The sequence below is a fragment of the Microtus oregoni genome, unplaced genomic scaffold (genome assembly GCF_018167655.1).
Source record: "Microtus oregoni isolate MIOR12 unplaced genomic scaffold, Mior012 000001F_ref0000356, whole genome shotgun sequence".
Lineage (NCBI taxonomy): Eukaryota > Metazoa > Chordata > Mammalia > Rodentia > Cricetidae > Microtus > Microtus oregoni.
In genome coordinates, this window is record NW_024543060.1 from 35,540,805 (window position 1) to 35,560,100 (window position 19,296).

Consider the following 19,296-nt stretch of genomic DNA (forward strand, 5'->3'; position numbering starts at 1 on the left):
GCAGAAGCCCAGTTGGACAGATACAGGATGTGTAAAATGTTGATGACGTATACAAACAACTTTCATGAAATTTAGATTTAATAAAAACAGAGGTTTTAAACTTTAAAGAACAAATAAGATACGTTTTGAAACAGAACATTTTTTTCTTGCCATATTTTTCCTTCTTTTGAGCTCTTCTTTAGCTTTAAGTTGAGCATTATGAAATTGCCAGCAATCAGCTCTTTTCTTACCTATGATATAGCACATTCTTAAAGGCTCCCTTTAAATGTTTTGAGGATTGTATAGGTAAGGTTTTGTTCTATCCTTCCTTTAGAACTTGATGCCTGAGTCTATGTTTGTTGAAATATGTTCACTTGTGTCTCTAATGGGATTCAGCACACTGAGGACATGTTAGACTCAATTATGTAAATGAAACAATGTCTAAATATTTAATGTTCATGTTCCTGTCAGTTCTGTCCAGCTAGCCCTTAAGATCTTAAAATCTTGACATAGAGATGAGAATTATGGCTTAAGAAATCAGAATTTGAGCTGAACGAAGCCTGTGTAAATCAGCCAGGAAATCCCTGACCATCCCATTAAAGAAAATATAGACCTATTTGACAACATAAAAATTAAACTTGTATAGCAGGCAGTATATAGGACAATTTAAGTCACAGTTATTAAAAACTGCATTGGAGATAAAGGGTTGGCAATTCTAAGGTGTAAAGTATTTTATAATTTGATGAGAGGAGATAAACACAGCAAAGGAGCTGGCCAATTCAACGGAAAGGAATGTAAGGAGAGCACAAAGAGGCATGTGTAGCCTTGTGAGCCTGAGGATTAGGTAAACAACTGCTCAGCCATCTCACTGACAAGGATTTTAAATGCTGAAACTATGCATTGTTGAGGAGGTGGAGATGCAGGTGTCCTCCTGCTCATGGGTACAGGGCTGCTGTTTTCTCTGTAGAAATGAGACAGATACCACATATATAAATCCTTCAATCCAGTGAGTTTTTGGAACATCTGGGCTCTAAAATAAAAGCGCCATTTACAAAGGGAGGCTGGAACTTGTTGTGGTGCTTTTGGGAAGCAAAGGACAGCTTTTAACAATTTCATTATGTATCAAATGAATACATGATTGACATCCACACTGTGGGGTTTCCAGCAATGGAAAGACCGAGCTTGGAGTTGTATCTCTTGACCTGGAGTAGTATGAACAAACAAAGCAAGTTTTAGAAAACTATACATAATCATGCTTTTATTAGAAAGAGTGTTTCTCTGCTGCTGCATATTTGGTGGTGTGAAGGAATGCGCTCCACGTTTGTGACAATAGTTACTTTTTTGTGGCAGGTGGATGTTATTTTAGAGGCTTTCAAAAGAGGTTTTTAAAAGTGAACCCAAGGCTAGCAGAATATGGGGTTTAAAATGATGTTTCCTATCTAGATGGATGACAGCTGGAAGTACAATGGCGGTGTTGAGGTTGTCAAGAGACCTCAACGGAATTTCGTCATAGCCCCTGCCCCGAAGCTTGACTCCACCCAGTTTGTTTTGGGTTCATCCAGTGAAAAGGAGGCAGCCCCAGGAGAAGATGTGGCAAGCGTGTCCTCTTCCACACCCCTTTCTTCGCTCTTGCAAGACCAGGCAGCCACTTCAAAAGCCACACACTCTGGAGAAGGGAGAAGCTCACCACTGAGGGACATTTCAAGGTCCCAGGTAAGTTTGGGGGGGAGGGTTCTTAGTCATCTGTCTCAGATGTGCAAAGATTTCAATCTGGAAACTGTTGTTCTAGCCTCTGGCTCGTACAGTACAGGCTGCTATTTATATTATGCAAAAATATACTGGTCTATTTTTAACAGATTGTGGAGGAAGTAGATCTTTCCAACTTTTAGTTTGTAGATCTCAGACATTCTCCATGAGCTGTGTCTCAGGAGACGTGGTCCACCAGTCTCCTGGGACGTTTGCCTGTAGTTTTTCTTACTCCACAGTTCTCTGGTTTCTGCTGCAGACCTAAGGTATGTGTGAGTAAGCAAAAGCCCGTCTCCGTGGAAACTAACCAGGAAGAAACTGTCCTAGTGAGTGGATGCTTCTCTCTAGGGACACAGCTCTGTGTTTTCTCTTAATCTTCTTGTGACTTTTCATAGTAATTTCTACTTTCGAATGGGCACATTTGCTGTCATCCCTTGTCTCTTAGAACAATGATGCCTAGTCACAGCCTGACAACTGCGGATCTGAACATTTGGATTCCAAATAAAATACGCCAGCAGATTAGAAACGAATGGGGGTATTTGCCATTTTCCCGTTTAAAAGCCTAACAGATGGCTTTCAAGAGAATTATTAGGTGATATACTTCCTTTCCGTTTACATGTTAAACCCGCTAAAAGTCTTTGTCAAGCTAGCAAAACTTCTTTTAAAAAACCAAAAGCCAGCAACACTCTGGTTAAGCAACTTGCTAGTGTAAGCCTCTTTTCATGGAGGCAGTTTTGGACTTTGACTTGGTCCATAATTCCCTGCTGTCTTACTGGAGCATAGTTTTCCAAGGCAAGAGATAAACTATGTCTCTTAAATATGTGAATAAAATAGATTTATGTGAAATAGTTTGGCATAGCATATTTATTTACCTTTATTAATTTTTTTAATTATATAAGAATATTTTTTAAAAATTTCAACCCTCCCTTCCAGGCTATAAGACACTTTCTTTGTATCTGAGAAATATAAGAAAAAAATCCTTGAGAAATATATAATTTATAAATAACCAACGTTAGCACTTAGTAACTTTAAGTTTTGATTTTATTTGGTAGTGGTGTTTTCTGGTTCTTGTTTCATTTCTAGTCTATAAAAGTTTTCCTATACATATTTACAAATATACTCTAAAACAAGTTTTCAGCTGGCAAAAATCATCTGTTGTAAAATATTGATGCATTTAAAAAGAATTGGGAATATAATGGTCATCATTATAGGTCTCAGTAAATGAGAACAGTACCTCTCTACTATGCTTGGGGAAGGTAAGGTACCAATAGGTGAATAATGAAAGCAGAGACAAGGGGTCTTCTGTTCTATGGATATGTACGTTGCCTTCCCACTTTCAAAGAGCAAACTCAACAGCTTGATGAATGTGCTGCCTGCTAGATGATGAGATCTCCTTCCGGCTGGCAGCTGGCACACTGTACCCATGGATTAAGAAAAAGAGGCCATGCGTGCAGTGTGGGTGTGTACTATACTCTGGCGATTTCGAGAAGCCCAAATGAACCTGGCCTCGTTTCAGCTTTCATCATAGATTTCTGCTGTTTTCATCAAGTACCATTCTACCGAAGAAGATTCAGCTTCTTTGAAGCATTGCTGTTAGTGGAATTCTTGAGCACTGTCGTACTTCTGATGGTGCCTTGCCTGTTTCTATTTGGCCTATCCATTTCTATGCTACCAGAAGAGTAGTTTATGGAGCTGACTCCAGAGAGGCTGTGCATGCATAACTTCTGATGAGTGAGCTACACAGGTCCTTGTGTGTCACTCTTCCAAATTCTCGATCAAGCTCTGTAACTCTGGATATTCATAGAAAACAAACATAGCACAAGTGGCTGAACTTTTAGATGTTCTGGTAGCTTTGTCAAAGGATGCTCCTTCGGGCTTTCCCTTCACTCCCCTGTGCTTTGGCGGCAGTGGCCTTGCATTTCTTCTTTCAGGATCTCTTATACTGTTATCCTTTTTCATGTCTGTTGTCAATATTGTCATCCAGCTCATTTTCTGTCAATGTAAGAGATTAGAAATAGCCATAGGTGCTTGTATACAGGACTCATTAATTCCTGTGTTTTCTACAGTCTCCCAAAGCATTTTGTCCTTTAGGGGGAAGTTCAGGATACTATACGGAGTGCTGAAGTTCCTCATGAAGGAGTTCAGATTCCCTTGATCTTACCTCAATATGAACTGATGTTCAATGAGTGCATACCATAGGCAAGACAGACTTTACAGAGTATTGTATGGGAGGTTTCTTAGCATAGTCCTGTGATGTCATCACCATCATTATTATTCTTGCATATAGATAATTGAAAGCATGGATGCTCACCCTCCTTTTCCAAGACCATCCAGAGCACTGAGAGATGGAGTTAGGAGCCAAACTCAGGAAACTTTACCGAGTATTGACTACCTATTACTACATCAAGGGAAAGAAAGGTGTCTGAACTTCCTAAGAAAGCCACCTGTGTTGTCACATGTTAGTTATTATTATTCTTCCATTTGAAGATATTCACTCTGCTTATCACTCTGCTTAATGCCTTTCAAGTCCTCCAAAGCCAGGCAAAACCACTTCTTTCATGGTCCATGTATTGCATCCTCCTGGTTGGAACTGAATCGATTCTTGAAAGCTTCACTCACCAACTTCCTCCTTGGTGCAAATATCCATTCCCACCCATTGGACCCTATAACCTACAAGACCCACTCTGCCATCCAAACCCTTGTTCTGCTTTAATACCATGCCTTTTATGTTACACCCTGATGAAGTGTGAAGGTGGGAAGCAAGACGATCTTTCTCCTGTTAGCCCAGGACCTGGATATGGCTGTGTCCTCTTGGCTTTCAAACTAAGTTTATTCACATTAAATAGGATTTGAGTTAATTCATCTGGACACTGCTTAATCAGCATGTATGTCACGTTTAATGTAGTTTCTATGGGAAACGAAGAAAGTAAGTCTAGAGCATCAGCCACGGGCATTGGCACCTTTTAAATGTTTGATTTAATCCTCTCAGTCACATGGAAAGTAGATGCTATTGTCTCCACTGTTCCTGGTGACATACTTGAAAGTTCAATTGTGTGACTTGCCCCAGGCTGGTGAAATACATAGCCCTCACTCTATTTTCTCATACTCCAACCACTAATCATGAGCAATTCTTCCTCCTCCTCCATTATGGCATGCTCAAAGATGAGGATTGCCTTAGACATAGGACAGTGGTTGTAGCTAGAAATATTCTCTGTCCTACTGATCCCCCTGGACTGGTTTTTCCTCACCCGCCTGTTCTCAAAGCTGTTTGTGAAATAACCACTCTGAGGCTTATTATCAGTTACAATTGTTTGGCCAATGTCTTGGACTTCTTACTGGCTAGCTCTAACTATTAAATTAACCCATTTCTATTAATCTGGGTATTGCCACGAGGCTATGGTTTACCAGTGTGTCATGTTACTCCTTCAGTAGTTACAAAGTGTCTCCTCAACTCTGCCTTCTCTCTCTCTCTCTCTCTCTCTCTCTCTCTCTCTCATCTCTCATCTCTGTTTGAATTTCCTGCCTGGCTTTACTGTGCTAAGCCACTGGCCGAAACAGCTGTATTCATAAGTGAATAAAAGCCTCACATATACACAAGGACATCCCACATCATCTGCAATTATTTTGTCTAAATAAAAAAGGTTTCAACTTTGACATAGTAAAATTACATGTAATAAAACAGGTATCAAGCAAGAATTGCAGTTACAATATTTAGTCTAAAGACTTCGAAACAAGTCACAATGTGCTTTAAAAATGTGTGTAGGCTTGGGAGAGAGAAGAAAATGAGTACAGACAGTTATAAAAATAAAATAGTCTTAAAAAATGAAGTCTTTAAAGAAATTTTAAAAATAATTTAAGACAAAAGAGCCTCATGAAGATATAATTACTTGTATGTATGTGTGTGTGTGTGTGTGTGTGTGTGTGTGTGCGCGCGCGCGCGCGCACGTGGCACATGTGTACAGGTGTCCACAGAGACCAGAAGAGGCTGCTGGATCAACCAGAGCCAAGTTACAGGTGGTTGTAAGATACCTAATATGGATACTGGGAACTGTACTTGGGTCCCTTGGAAGGAAAACAAGCAGTCTTTCCCACTGAACCATCTCAGTCTCTCCTGACTTATTTTTAACATCATGTTTTCAGAGTTTTATACCAATGGAGATCAAAGTATCTTCTGATGGTAAAGTTAAAGATAAAGTTAACAAAAACTGGCCTCAGATTCTCAATTCTTTTAGCTTGACCTCCCAGGAATTGAGATTACAGACACCATCCCCATGCCTGACAATAAAATTATCCTTAAAATCATTTTGAGGCAAGGTGGCACATATTTATAGAAAGTCACCTGAACTGAACTTATTTCAGAGATGTGGAATGTGAATTCTACCAAGCAGGCACAGGGAGATACTGGCAATGTAAAAGTGGGGTGAGGTGTACTCGGCATGTTCTATAAGTAGATTACTCGCAGCTGTGGGGAAGGAGGGCTGGAGAGACAAGAGCCAAACAGGTGATAAGAGGGGCAAGGGCAAATGTGTGTCTGAACTCTATGATGCAGACTTGTAGAAGGATGGAGAAGATGGGTGTCTTTAAAGTCATAGTCTTTGACCTCAAGGGTGTGAGTAGAGAAATGGGAAGAAAGCAAAGAGACGTGTTTCTTAGTCTCATAGCTTACTGGGTAGAGATGCGTGTAACAAATTGTGAAAAGCAGGAGGAAGCAGAACATTCTGGGAGGAAGATGTTTTAATAGTGGAGCTGTTGATCTAGTGGTTGAAGACACATATGGTTAGAAAGATTGGGAATGATTGGGGAACGATGTGATGAAATAGAAAAAGAAAAGACGCAGTGACAAAATTAAGTTGTGACTAGAGAGACTGGGGGGTGGGAAAGGTAGAGTGGGTTGATAGGTGACTTAGAAGAATGTCCTTCAATTTGAGGAATCCTTGGTAGTGCCTGGTATACACACTTGTAGTTGGATTTTGTAGGTAGAAAAGAATCTCAGGAGGTTTGTAAAGCTGGTGAGGGGGGGGGATAGGAAGGTGACCTGCTTCTCTGTAGCAGTAAATCTATGAGGGTGGAGAAAGATTTAGGTACATCTTTGGACAGCAAAGATTGCTCAAGTATGGGAGCAGGGCCTGGATTTAAAGGCCTCTTCCTTCCTATTCTTATCCCAAAGAGACCCTGGAATGCATTAAGGAACCACACAGACAGAAATTTCAAGATTATTTTCTATGTTATTCTGGATTGTATCACCTAAACATGCCTTCAGTATCATGTTTAATCAAATGAGAAGGCTTTCCTTAAGTCTATACCTTGGTCTAGTTGGAAACATTAGAGGGGAATGTTTGGAATAGTTTGGTATGTGTAAGATTGACTCTGATTTTCATTAATTCCCCTCTGTGGTGACATGGAAATCTTAATCCATCAACTCTAGGAGAAGTAATTCATATTCTTGTGGTACCAGGTCACCTTTTTTTTTTTTTTTTTTTTTTTTTTTTGTCTTCAGACAGTTAGAGTCCTCTTCTGGCTCATCAGCCTGGCAGTGAGCAGGGATATCTTCCTTTCAGTGTACTTCTGTTCAAATTGTAGCCAGCCCAAGGGGAAATTGTTTTTAGATCAAATGCTGAATTGCTGACGAATAACTATTATCTTCTCTTTTCTGGCATGGACAACTGAAACTACTTGGTTTCATTTATTAGTCATCAAAAATTGAGGTTTCCTTTGATAATTTATATTTTTTTTCGTCTAGTTCAGAAAGGTAACTCCCTAATTATCTTTTGTAGCTCAGATCCTTTGTCCAATACTCATTTGACTGAAATTTTGTATAGAAAGTCAAAAATTAGAGATCCTGCCTGAAATCACTGTTGAATAGTTCATGTTTGCATGGAAGAAGTCTCAAAAATAATTCAGTAGTACAGGAACACAACACTTCACAGCTTGCCTTAAACCTGTGCCCTAAAGAATTCTACAAGGAAGAGGTGACAGAACTGGGAGCCTGGGACATACAACCCTCTTCCTCCAGCCACCATTGCACACTCTAATATTGTGTGTGTGTATCATGTATACATATAGATCTATATGTCTTGGGAAGGATGCTGTGTATATAAGATTGCCATGTGGAAGGAAGGACTCTTGAACTCTGAAAACGTTGAAAGTCAACGTCAGCGAGAGAAGTATTCCATTCAATGCCATGCGGGAGGCCACTCGGATATTGACAGATATTCACCTGTAATTGTCCACGTGTTGCTCTTCTCTGCCTGTGTATTGTCCCGAGGATGGACGGGGCAGTCGGCTAGCATGTAGCCATAGCAAAGCCATCTTCCCGGTTAGTAGGTGCAGAGAGGTGGGTATCTGTTCTTTAGTGTATTCAGAGATTTCTTTTCAAGCTCAGAGTAGCCTTTAGGGGGAGAGTTCTGATTTTCTGTAACAGTGAAGCTCTTCCCTCTATGGTTGAAGCTCATTCTCCTTCATCTTTTATTTGGAAGGAAAGGACAGTGCTCAATTGCAGTCTCCCACAGAACATTTTTTTAAATGGAGTTCGAGACTATTCATTAAAACACCATCTCATCTTGTATTTTTCAACTAATGAAACCCCAGTTAGTGGTTGGAATATCTAACACATCATTTGTCTCTCTGTCCTTGTATAACAACAGATTCTGTGCTTCCATGGCCTTTAAGTCATGGTCTTTGTGTGTGGGAGTGTGGTAAAGATGACCACCCCCTTCACTGAGTCCTATACAATTTAAGTGTGAGGTGGTTTTGGCTTGAATTACCAAAGGAAAGTTAGATTTTTGATGACTAAGAGATGAGCTACACATGTAGTTTCAGTTGTCCATGCCAGAAAAGAGAAAATAATAGTTATCCATCAACAATTCAGCAGTTAAGCTGAAAGAGTAGAACCAACTAGTAACTATCTCTATTCTCAGCCAGTTTTTTTTTTTTTTTTTTTTTTTTTTTTTACCTTTGGGTTGCTATTCAGCAGGCTCATTTAGATCACACATCATGATGACATCTGGATACCTCTATTTGCACTGTCTTTCAAATGGCGTCCCCTTAGAAACTGTGTGTTATTAGCTACACCCTTTATTGCTTTAGAAGCCCCTCGTGTCCTCCTTGGAAGAGGTACAGTTATCCTAAAAACAAGGGCCAAGCTTCATCCATCTTGATTTTCTAAAGTTCTGAGTACCGTGTCTTACACAGACTCATGCACAGTAAGTGTGCGCTGCCCAGTGGATAACTGAACCACATCATTTTTCTTCCATGTGTTCTGAAATCTCAACACCTGCTTGTTTCTTTGCCTTCCTTGTAATTCGTACACATGACAGGATTTTTTCTCAGAGCATTGTCCCCGGAATCTTAAACTTACTTTATGGCTTGAAAACACAGGTATCTGTTTGAAAAGCAGAATGGTATTACTAGTCTGGCTGGCACTCGGTTTGAGTTTAATTAGAATTGGCAGCTTGTGATCTGGAGAGTATAGCAGTGTTGGGAGAATTTTTTTAATAGGAAACTCTTAGTTTTTCTGTGATGAGAAAGCAAAGAACTAAAAGGTTAGTTTCATAAGCTCATATAATGGTTTATGGCTGTTGTTTCCCCAAGTAATGTGGAAGAAAACTTTAAAAACCAGGCATGGTGGTGCAGTCCTTTAATCTTAGCACTGAAGAGGCAGGGGCAGGTGGATCTCTGTGAGTTTAAGGCTAGTCAGGTCTACAAAGAGAGTTCCAGGACTGCTAGGGCTCTTAGACAAAGAAACCCTGTCTCAAAAACATCAAAATAAAAAAAGGAAAAAAAGAAGCTGTTTAAAATGTTTAATATTGTGTGAGTATGAGTGAGTGTGTGTGTGTGTGTGTGTGTGTGAGTGAGTGTGTGTGTGTGTGTGAGAGTGTGTGTGTGTGAGAGAGAGAGAGAGAGAGAGAGAGAGAGAGAGAGAGAGAGAGACAGCTTGCATATAGAGGTCAGAGGACAACTTGTAAGAGTTGATTCTCTCCTGCTATATGAGGCCTGGTGATTGAGCTCATATTGTCAGGTTTAGTGCTAAGTGCTTCTACTCGCTGAGCCATCTTTCTGGTAATAAAAGATGATCTGACAATGGTAGCTTACTGTGAAACTGAAATTTGGTTCAGAAAATTTAGGAAAACCCCTCAAGCGGAGGAAATGGCACAGCAGTTAAGATCACTGGCTGCTCTTCCAGAGAATTTAGGTTCACTTCTTAGAATAAATATGGTGGCTCACAGCTGTCTGTAACTACAGTTCCAGAGGATCCAGTGCCCTCTTTTGGCCTCTATGGGCACTGCACACATGGATTACACATATGTATATGAAGACAAACACACACACATACACACACACACACACACTTTTTTTTTTCAAGGCAGGGTCTCTCTGTGTGACAGTACCTCTGGTTACCCTGAAACACAATTTGTAGACCATTTTGGCCTTGAACTCACAGAGATCCAACTGTTTTTTCTTCCTAAGTGTTGGGATTAAAGGTGTGTAGCAACACCACCTGGCTTCAAATAGTGTTTGGGAGATAGACATAGAGACAGAGAGAGAGAAAGACAGAGACAGAGTATCCTTGTAAATGTAGGATTTATTTTCACTGAGTATAGTAAAGAGAGTTAAAATAGCGTTCTACTTTTTTCCCAAGATACTATTGTTCTTGGGCTCTAGGAGTGCTGGCGATGCTTCAAAGGAGTCATAGTCTGTTACTCTGGATGTATTGTGTGCAGTTTCTCCTGGATGAGGGAACAGAATTCTGCATTTAACGGCATGGGCATCAGCAAGTCATTTGCCCCTGCATCCTCCTGAGAGAGCTGAGCCAACAAATATGCACAGGGATACAGGACTGGTCTATTCCAGATGGATTACTCCTACAGATAACTGATTATACATCTGCGGGCCATTGGTCCAGTTCAGCTACAAATGCTGAGGGTTGGAGGTGAATTGCTTTTCAATCTGCTGTCTGTCATTTAAAACAGATAATTTAAATTACTCTCTTTATTCTTAGGTGATGAATAAGTAAGTGGTTTGTAAATTGGGCTTTTTTGTATGATGAACAAAAGCCCTAGACCTTATTTATTTTTTAAAATAGTATAAACATTTAATTTCTGTTCCACTACATGTAGCGAGGAAGATTACAGAGAAAAATGAATTGACCATGGGTGTAGGAAAAGCAATTTTAAAGCCTACACTTTATTCATGGCCAACTTGTTTACAGGATTGTATTAAAATACAAGAAAACACTGGTTGACAATAGATTTGCCCTTACCTTATTTTAAGAGAAATTAGTACTCTATCATATACATGTAAGTGAAAGTTTTATCAAAACCATGGAAAAAAAAGGGAAGCGGCTGTTTTGTCTTAAACTCACTCAGGTGTCCCTTGGTGCAGCTTCCCGTCTTTCATGGATAGGTTTTCCTCCATGTGGTTGCCAGGGACACCCGATACCAGCGTTTCACGTTTTACTTGCAGGATCAGTTCAGCGATATGAGAATCAGCATAAACCAGACGCCTGGGAGCCAACCTGACTTCGGGTTTACAATAAAATGGGATTATTCGGGGATCTTTGTGGCATCCGTTGAAAAAGGTAAATCATACACATTGCGCTCCTTGTCTGTGGTGTGTGTGGGAAGCAGAAGCCACTAGATTTGGCCTGTGGGGGTCGGGGGCATGTGGGAAAGATGCATTTGGGTGGAGGAAAGTTGGCGTAGTCTCCTCCCCAAGACTAGTAGTTGCACTTATGAATTACATATTGTTTACTCACCCTTCCTAATTTGTTTCCATTTTCAAGAGTCTCTATTTTGTGACCTTTGAGATTTTTTTTTTTAAAAACTTGCTTTCTAGAAATGTTAACAAGTCGCATTTATCTGAAAGATTAGTGTAAAATTTCCATGGATAATTGTGTTTTGTGGCAGACACTTACTGCCCTATAATAGATCAACATGGGGCTTGCTGTTTGTAGTGACTTGGACCCAAGTGCATCATACATGCTGGGTCCTCTGTCCCTGGCCACCTCCCACCAAGAGTGATGTTTTCTAAGTAGCGTTAGTATTTTGTCTGTCATTTATCATATGCTCAAGGTGCTTTGGGTCTTCTACTGAATGATTACTCCTCCCACAGCCAGGGTTATGCCACGGTAAACCCAACAACTGCTAAATTTGCTCTCAAGGTAACTACAGTGAGATCTATCCTATTTGAGAGGAGATCCCTGTTTATGGATTTTTATCATACAGAATTGTGTGTTGACATTGGCTCTTCCTTTTAAATTTCAAGATTGGTGTAATCATGGTACTTTAAGTGGTAATTTTGTGCAGTTTAAAGGGACTCTTTCCTTCTACTCTCTCTAGCCAAGAATGCTAACTGATGCTCCATTAAAGTATAATATATTTCACATTTTTAATGTAAATATGACTGCATTTTTCTTTGTCCTCAGGAGAGTTATTATTATTATTATTGTTATTATTATTTTGGCTGAACTTACCATTTCTTATTTCATTGTAAATGGAGAAACAGACTCTGGAATAAACAATGCCCCTGGTACTTCATGTGGTGTCGGGACTCAGCTTTTAGATAACTTAAAAATACCAATGTTGCTTCTCTACTGTAAACTGTAGGAACTAGTCAAGATGAGAAAGTCATTTGCCTTAAAGAAACAACAGGGATCAGCCTGTGTGGCATCTTTATCATCTGATTATGTACTTTATTCTACCTTGTCTAGGTAGCCCAGCAGAATTTTCTCAGCTGCAGGTAGATGATGAAATTCTTGCCATCAATAACACCGAGTTTTCATATAAGGATACAAAAAAGTGGGAGGAAACCATGGCAAGCGCCCAAGAAACCGGAAACTTAGTGATGGATGTCAGGCGCTATGGAAAGTCTGGTGAGCTGGTTTCCCTCTGTGCCTGGCTGAGTAGGGAAACCTGACTTTGGCAGGTGGTTGTAACCATTGGCTTTATTAATCCTCTCCCCTACCCCCGTTTTTCTTAGCTTTGTGCTTGCAATTGTTTTGTCGTTGTGTTGGGACAAATCATGAAGGGCCCCTCTGTCTATTCCTTCTGAAAATGCTTCACTAGCAAATCTACTGAATTCGACACCCTTTGACTGCTTAGGTAAATGATCTGGCCGAATGCAAATGCCCATTAAAAGCAAATGTATCTCTACCCAGGAGCCGCAATGCCGAGCATTAAGAATGGCACTATGAGGTGGGCAGAGGTGGCGCACACCTTTAATCCTAGCACTTGGGATGCAGAGACAAGCGGATCTCTGTGAGTTCAAGGCCAGCCTGTCTACAGAGTGAGTTCCACAGGAGCTGGTGCTACACAGAGAAACCCTGTCCCAAAAACTAAAAGAAAAAAAAAAAGACAGTGGAAAGAACGAGGCTTTATGATTTAACATTCTCTATAGTATTTAACTGTACTGCTGTTGTCAAGAGCATAGTAGGACATATTCCTATTTGTTCCCATAGCATTGTCATCTGCTTTTGATGTCATTGTGTTTCTATGCATGGTGATGGTTCGCTAGGAAGGGACATTAAGTCTCTTCAGATCCACACATGTTTGGTGTCGGCACATAACATGAGCGCCAGTCAGTTTAGCAAAAGAATCAGCACATTTGCTAGTCGTCTCTTTACTACCACGGTTTTTAACCTTTGTGTTTTGGGAAGGTGATCTGCTGGTAAAAGCCCTAAAGTCTCCCCATCGTTGACACTGCCTGATTCATCTGTCTGTCCGTCTGTCTGTCTGTCTGTGTACGTTTTGTATCTGTGCATTCAGTAACTTTATTCTTTCCACTTCACCACCTATGTGTTTTCATTACTTGATCTTCATGTGCCAATCAGACTGGGGCAGAGACCAACCTCCCCTGCCATCTATACGGCATAAAACCCTCAATCTTACCAGTGTGGCTACCAAAATTATAGGTTCGCCTGAAACAAAGTGGACGGACACGACTTCAGGAATTTACACCTCGGACAAGTCCTCAAGTCTGTCGGTAACAACTGATTTCTCTGAAAGCCTTCAGAGTCCTGTAAGTAGAAAGAAGTAACAACAGAGGCTATGTGGGGGGAAGTTTTGATGCTGCATAAAAGACAAATGGTTAGGTTATACTTAATAAATAAAGTGTCGTCTTGAAAATACTGGCTGTTTTCATTAGCCATCTTTTATTATCGAGTTATGGATGATAATATCATTCCATAACATTGCTCTGCAAGTATTTCTCACCAATCTTTCATTAGTACAACCGTCTCTCTCAATCTTTGTGAATGAGAAACAGCAATTGTGAAAAATTATATGCTACAGCTATTTGTGCTCTGTCGTCAGCTGGCAAAATATACTCACTGTATACCATGAAATCTCATGATGCATTTTAATTGGATTGCATGTGTGATTAAGATATAATCAGTTTCACGAATTGATTTAAAAAGCACAGTGCAGGAAATTTCAAAATTCTAAAGCAATATTTTTTTCATATAGTTTTGTTTTTAAAAAAACTAGTTTTTATTTCTAATCAGAATTGTTCATTTTAATTGATATTTAAAATTTGAATCAACTTATCTAAAAGGAAATATTATTACATTTTTAAAGGACAGGTTTAATTGTTAAAGAATAACAAATGGTGGTTTTACTACTAAGTCATACCAAATAAATATAACCCAAATGGATAAATGTCTTATCTACCATGCCTCTTAGAATATTAATGACTGATTAAACTTATGGTCATTCTTGCCTATAGCTAGTCATTAATCCTTTCCCAAGTATTGGAGAGTAATGAAAAAAAATAGCACATATAAGAAGCTGTGGGTAATGAATCAATATCCTGAAAACCCATTTTGTTTAAAGACATCTTCCCCTAATGAGAGATGTATTATTTAAGCCCAAAGTCTAATCAGAGAGAGTGCTAATTAGCATTTCTACCCTCTCCAGTACACCGAATCCAAAGAAATCAATGGAATTCACGAAGAAAGCAACACCCTTGATTCAAAAGGTAAAGGTCACTCTTAAATTATTTCTGTTTGTCCCGGAGGGGATGTTATAGCTCTCAAGACCTGCTAGAAAAATTAATATATTTAAGTAAGCAAAAGCTGGATGAAGAACGAGTTGAAACCAAGGTTAGCATGCAGATCCAGTTGTGGCCAGGTGGGAAGGAGTCCATTCCAGCCTGAACAGTTCAGGAGCTACAAATGCAAATTTGGCAGCAGGCTCTGGAGCTCTAGGTACCCGCACCTAAGCCAAATAAGAAGAACAGGTTTTCCTAGAGCCAGCAGTGTTGGCAGAAGGATCTTCATTAAACTCAGAATGAAGAGTTTCCTTTCCCTCCTGATTGTTCTGAAAGGACAAATGTGCAGGGAGCTGATCCTGACAGGGAATCACTGAGGGCAGTCACAGTTGAGAGAGTCACCTTTGTTTGTCTTGAAAAAGAAGGCTACAGAAGTATCCAGGGCATTGTGGGAGTTCCACTCTTTGCTTAGACCATTCAGAAATAATTTAGCTACTGAGTGCTGTGTGTTATTCCTTAGACATATCAAAAAGACCTTTCGGGTCCATACAGGCAGGAAAGAGGCCAGAAGAAGATGAAGGTCTTACACCATGAGGCCAGGCCTCCTGTAGTGGGGCTGTGTTTGCTTTGGCGACACAGTTGAACAGTTAGTAAATATGTTGAGCAAAACTGATCGAAGTTTATAGATTTGTCTCTTCTTTATGATTATTCTCTTTGTCCTTCTTTTTTAATAATTACAAAGTAGGACAGTTGTTTGCCTTATCAACTGAGTTTGAAAATAAACATTGCTTATTTTTCCTGATATTAAAAAGCTAAAGAATCCTAGTTGTCTTCTTCTAATGACCCAGGTAGTAGTGCCAATCGATAAGACACCTACGTGGTGACTATGCAACTCTATGCAGGGCTTGCTACTTCAGGATTGTTTAGTAAGTAAGCATCAGCCACTGTCAGGTGATATTTATGGTTTGTACCATTGTTTTGGGACTGATTCATGGGAGACGTCAGATTACGTTCCCTTTTTCTTTCTGGCTAACATACAGCAAAAATAATAAGACATAAGCCAGCATCTACACATTCTTAAATACTACCACAAAATATTCTAATTAAAGACACATTCATTTTAGCGTTTGCTTTCATTTGGTCATTCGTTAGATTGTCTTGCTTTTGATGACTTCTCCAGATACTTTTACATTTTCCTTCACCATGTTGTAAAAATGCTTTGGGAGAGATAACTTTAGGTCGATTCACGTAAGCAGAAAGTGTTAGTTTTTATTTCTCGGAAGTACCGGCCTCTAAGATGACGATATGGCTCTCCTTGCTGTGAAAATACAATGCTATTTACTAAAAATAATTAATAAAGTGTTTGTTCCTCTTGCTAACTTGAATGTAGTGTAGATTACTAAAATATGCGTGTCTGCCTTGAAATAATCTCTACCTTCAGCGGCTACCAATTTTGTATTTAAAAAATAACATTGCTACAGATTTGAAAGGTCTCTCAAGTGTCATTGAATTTACCAGTGGTGAGAAGTTAAAATGAATGACATGGTATTTATTTTCTTATTTTTCAACTAGCATCAGAATCCATTTCTTTGAGAAATTTAAAAAGGAGGTCCCAATTTTTTGAACAAGGTAAATTGTAATGCTTACTTATCCTGGGCTCCCACGGACTTGCCCCGCTCCTCACTCTCCTTGTGGTCTGTGGCTCTGGGCACCAATCTCCTTCCATCTTGCTGCTGTTATGACCAAGCAACATAACCCATTTCCGTTCTTTCCCCAGGATCACCAGGCTTTTCTTACAGTTCATGGGTCTACCTCTGTGGTAATGGGTCTTTGCGTGTCCTTTGTCTAGCTCTCAAGGTGTTTCTCTCTTTTAACCTTGTGAAAAAACAAAACAACAATCAAAGCAGTGAGATGCTATTAAACACACGTGTTTTTCCACTGGGTAACAGTAAGAAATGAGGAGTTTCAGTTTTGCCTTACTGCTTCCTATCATTTGCACAGTGTTAGATTACACCAACATATGTTTGGTCAACTTACAAAAACAAACAAACAATTTGTTTTTGGTCATGGGAAATACTGCTGCTCATGAAGCCCAGAGATGCTCATTGCTATTGGAATGACGGTGGAGGGTTGATAATGATGACTGTATTGATGTCAAAGGAAACTTAACATAAAGAAAATTTGGTTGCACCTGAGCACAGGAGCATTGTAAAGTTATCTATGTTGGTGTAGCTGCGCATGGCTGCTTCTTGAGGAATGACGCATGCGCCTTTTCTTCATCTTCATGTTTGTCTAACGCTCTGTCTCCCGAATGTGGGCTCAACTCTGTTCTGCTCCAAAGAACTTAAAAGAAATGTTTAACATTTTAGATGCAGCATCACAGAAGATTTACTGTTGCTATCTAAAATGTTACTCATTCTTTAAAGATTAATGAAACATTTCAAAATTTGCTTTATGATACCTACTGGGTTTTGTGTCTGTTGTGTTTACTGCCTAATGTTCTTCCTAAGGTAGATTAAATTTCCTTTTAGACCAAAGTGTTTATCATCTGTCTTTGGTGTTTTTGATTCATAGTTTTTCACTAAACTCACTATTTTCTGTGGCTATTCAATTGAAGTGATAACACACTCCTAATTTGGTCTGGCTAAAACAAAATAGTTCCTCATTTTTGTTTTAGTTTTATCTTACTTTTCTTCAATGAGCTATTTTAGAGATGAACATTTTCCTAAGTTTTAAAACAGTTTTCTTTAAATAGGTACATGGTTATGTGACAGCTGATATTTCAGGAAACTTTCTGAACACTACATAATAGTATATTTTCTGAAAATTCACTTTTTGATAATTATATAATGTGTCGACACATTATAAATTAGTTCAGTGTAGTTATACGTAGCTCTAATGTCAAGGCTAGGCAGGGAGATTAAAAGTTCAACACCAGCCTAGATTAAATAGTACCTCAAAATAGCAATCAAAGAATTAGCCAGGCATGGTGGTCCACACCTGTAGTCCCAGCATATGAACCATGGAGGCTGGAGGACTAAAAGTTCAGAGTCAATGTTGGCTTGAGGTCAGCCTGGGTGTGATGATGATATAATAATATTATAGTGCCTGATAGTTGACACATCAAACTTGAACCCCTGTGTTTCAAATAATAGAAAAGAATGGGGTCTTGACCTTGCTTTTTGCCACATATCAATTAGAAAGCAGCTCATTAGCAAGGAGACCTGGGAAATAAGAAAGCCTTCTGTCATACTTTTGACGAACATTTGCAATAACTGGGCTTGGGAGATGCTGCAGTGTTTGTGTTCTTTCTCCCTGTTAAGCCAAACTATGAGACACTGGTCAGTTTGGTATCAATGAAGCCTTTTATGAAAGACTCACCAAATTAGCACTGTGCCCTAGAGTTTGGGGCTCCAGCAGTTTCCTCTCTGAACTAAATGTGAGTTTGGAAGACGAGTACAGATGGAACTGAAGGGGAAGGATTCATAGGTGATGGAGTTACCGAGAGCACTGATGTCACCCGGCATACTGGCAGAGACAGCTAGTGACCTAACTCCCCGAAAAGAATGATTTTCTGGAAATGAAGACTCACGTTGTGCTTTTCTTCCCTCCTCGCCCACGTGCTGCAATGCAGGGAGCTCCGATTCTGCGGGTCCTGATGTGAGTACTAGACTTTTGTAGTTGGGAATACATAAGGGAAGCTTGGTGGGACTGGGTTTCTCCACAGTAATATATCCTGCATTGTTTTAAGATACGTAAAGGTTGGTGGGGTTGTGATATGCTAAGCTAAAGAGGTTGACGTTGAAATGTGAGTCCACATCATCCCTGTGATGGTTTAAGCCAACAGGAGATGAATGATTGATGAGTTTCAGTAGATTGAGGGTTTCAGTAGATGGCTTAAGGAATGTAAGTTGTTCTGTGTTTACATCTCTTGTGTCGCAAACTGGTTAGGTTCCAGTTCCAACCCTCAATGCCCCAAGTCGCTGGGCATGGGATCAAGAGGAGGAGCGAAAACGACAGGAGAGGTGGCAGAAGGAGCAGGACCGCCTACTCCAGGTAGTACCACATATCCTGGGTGAATAGAGGGCTTAGCTTCAGTGCTGCCTTCTGGCCAGTGCCAAGCAGTGTTGGGAAGCAAGCTTGCAAAAAGGCAGAACCAAACCGGCATCCTTATCACTAGCAAACCCCAAACCTTTTTGCATATTGTACTCATATCTTGCATTAAGCACTTACTTTCCCATTTTGATGATTATATAAACTATCGGACATTAACCCATACAGACACTTTGGAGACATGAGAGGCCCAGACTGTGAGGCTTGTCCCTGCCAGTGGTAGATGAGGTCTGTTTGGCCATCAGCCTTCCTTACCCTAGCTGTGGAGGCCTTGATGAGTAACATCAACAACACAGCTTGGGTATAGGTTTTGTTCCATGTGCCTCAAATTTCTGACATCTAAACATCTGCTTAATTTTAGCTTAATATAAGACTTTTTTTTTTCTTCAGACTAAATTCTAATTGGTCACATGAAAGTTTGATCTGGAAGTTTAGAGCTAGCAAAATTGTTAATGGAAAATATCCTGCTTAAAT

At 39.8% G+C, this 19,296-nt stretch overlaps 1 protein-coding gene across 12 annotated transcripts in view; it reads left to right on the forward strand.

The window, feature by feature from the left end:
- The window catches only part of Lmo7 (LIM domain 7), a 192,096-nt gene that overhangs the window by 158,626 nt on the left and 14,174 nt on the right, over window positions 1-19,296 (forward strand). For 5 of the 12 annotated variants that reach the window (XM_041665374.1, XM_041665406.1, XM_041665390.1 and 2 more), the window contains 9 exons: window positions 1,423-1,692; window positions 11,188-11,302; window positions 12,434-12,595; window positions 13,553-13,740; window positions 14,637-14,697; window positions 16,282-16,338; window positions 16,487-16,528; window positions 18,344-18,369; window positions 18,661-18,765. In XM_041665374.1, the coding sequence (XP_041521308.1) occupies window positions 1,423-1,692; window positions 11,188-11,302; window positions 12,434-12,595; window positions 13,553-13,740; window positions 14,637-14,697; window positions 16,282-16,338; window positions 16,487-16,528; window positions 18,344-18,369; window positions 18,661-18,765 (1,026 nt within the window). The remainder of the gene's footprint in view (window positions 1-1,422; window positions 1,693-11,187; window positions 11,303-12,433; window positions 12,596-13,552; window positions 13,741-14,636; window positions 14,698-16,281; window positions 16,339-16,486; window positions 16,529-18,343; window positions 18,370-18,660; window positions 18,766-19,296) is intronic. The other 7 variants (XM_041665382.1, XM_041665364.1, XM_041665429.1 and 4 more) reach the window with 4 other exon arrangements.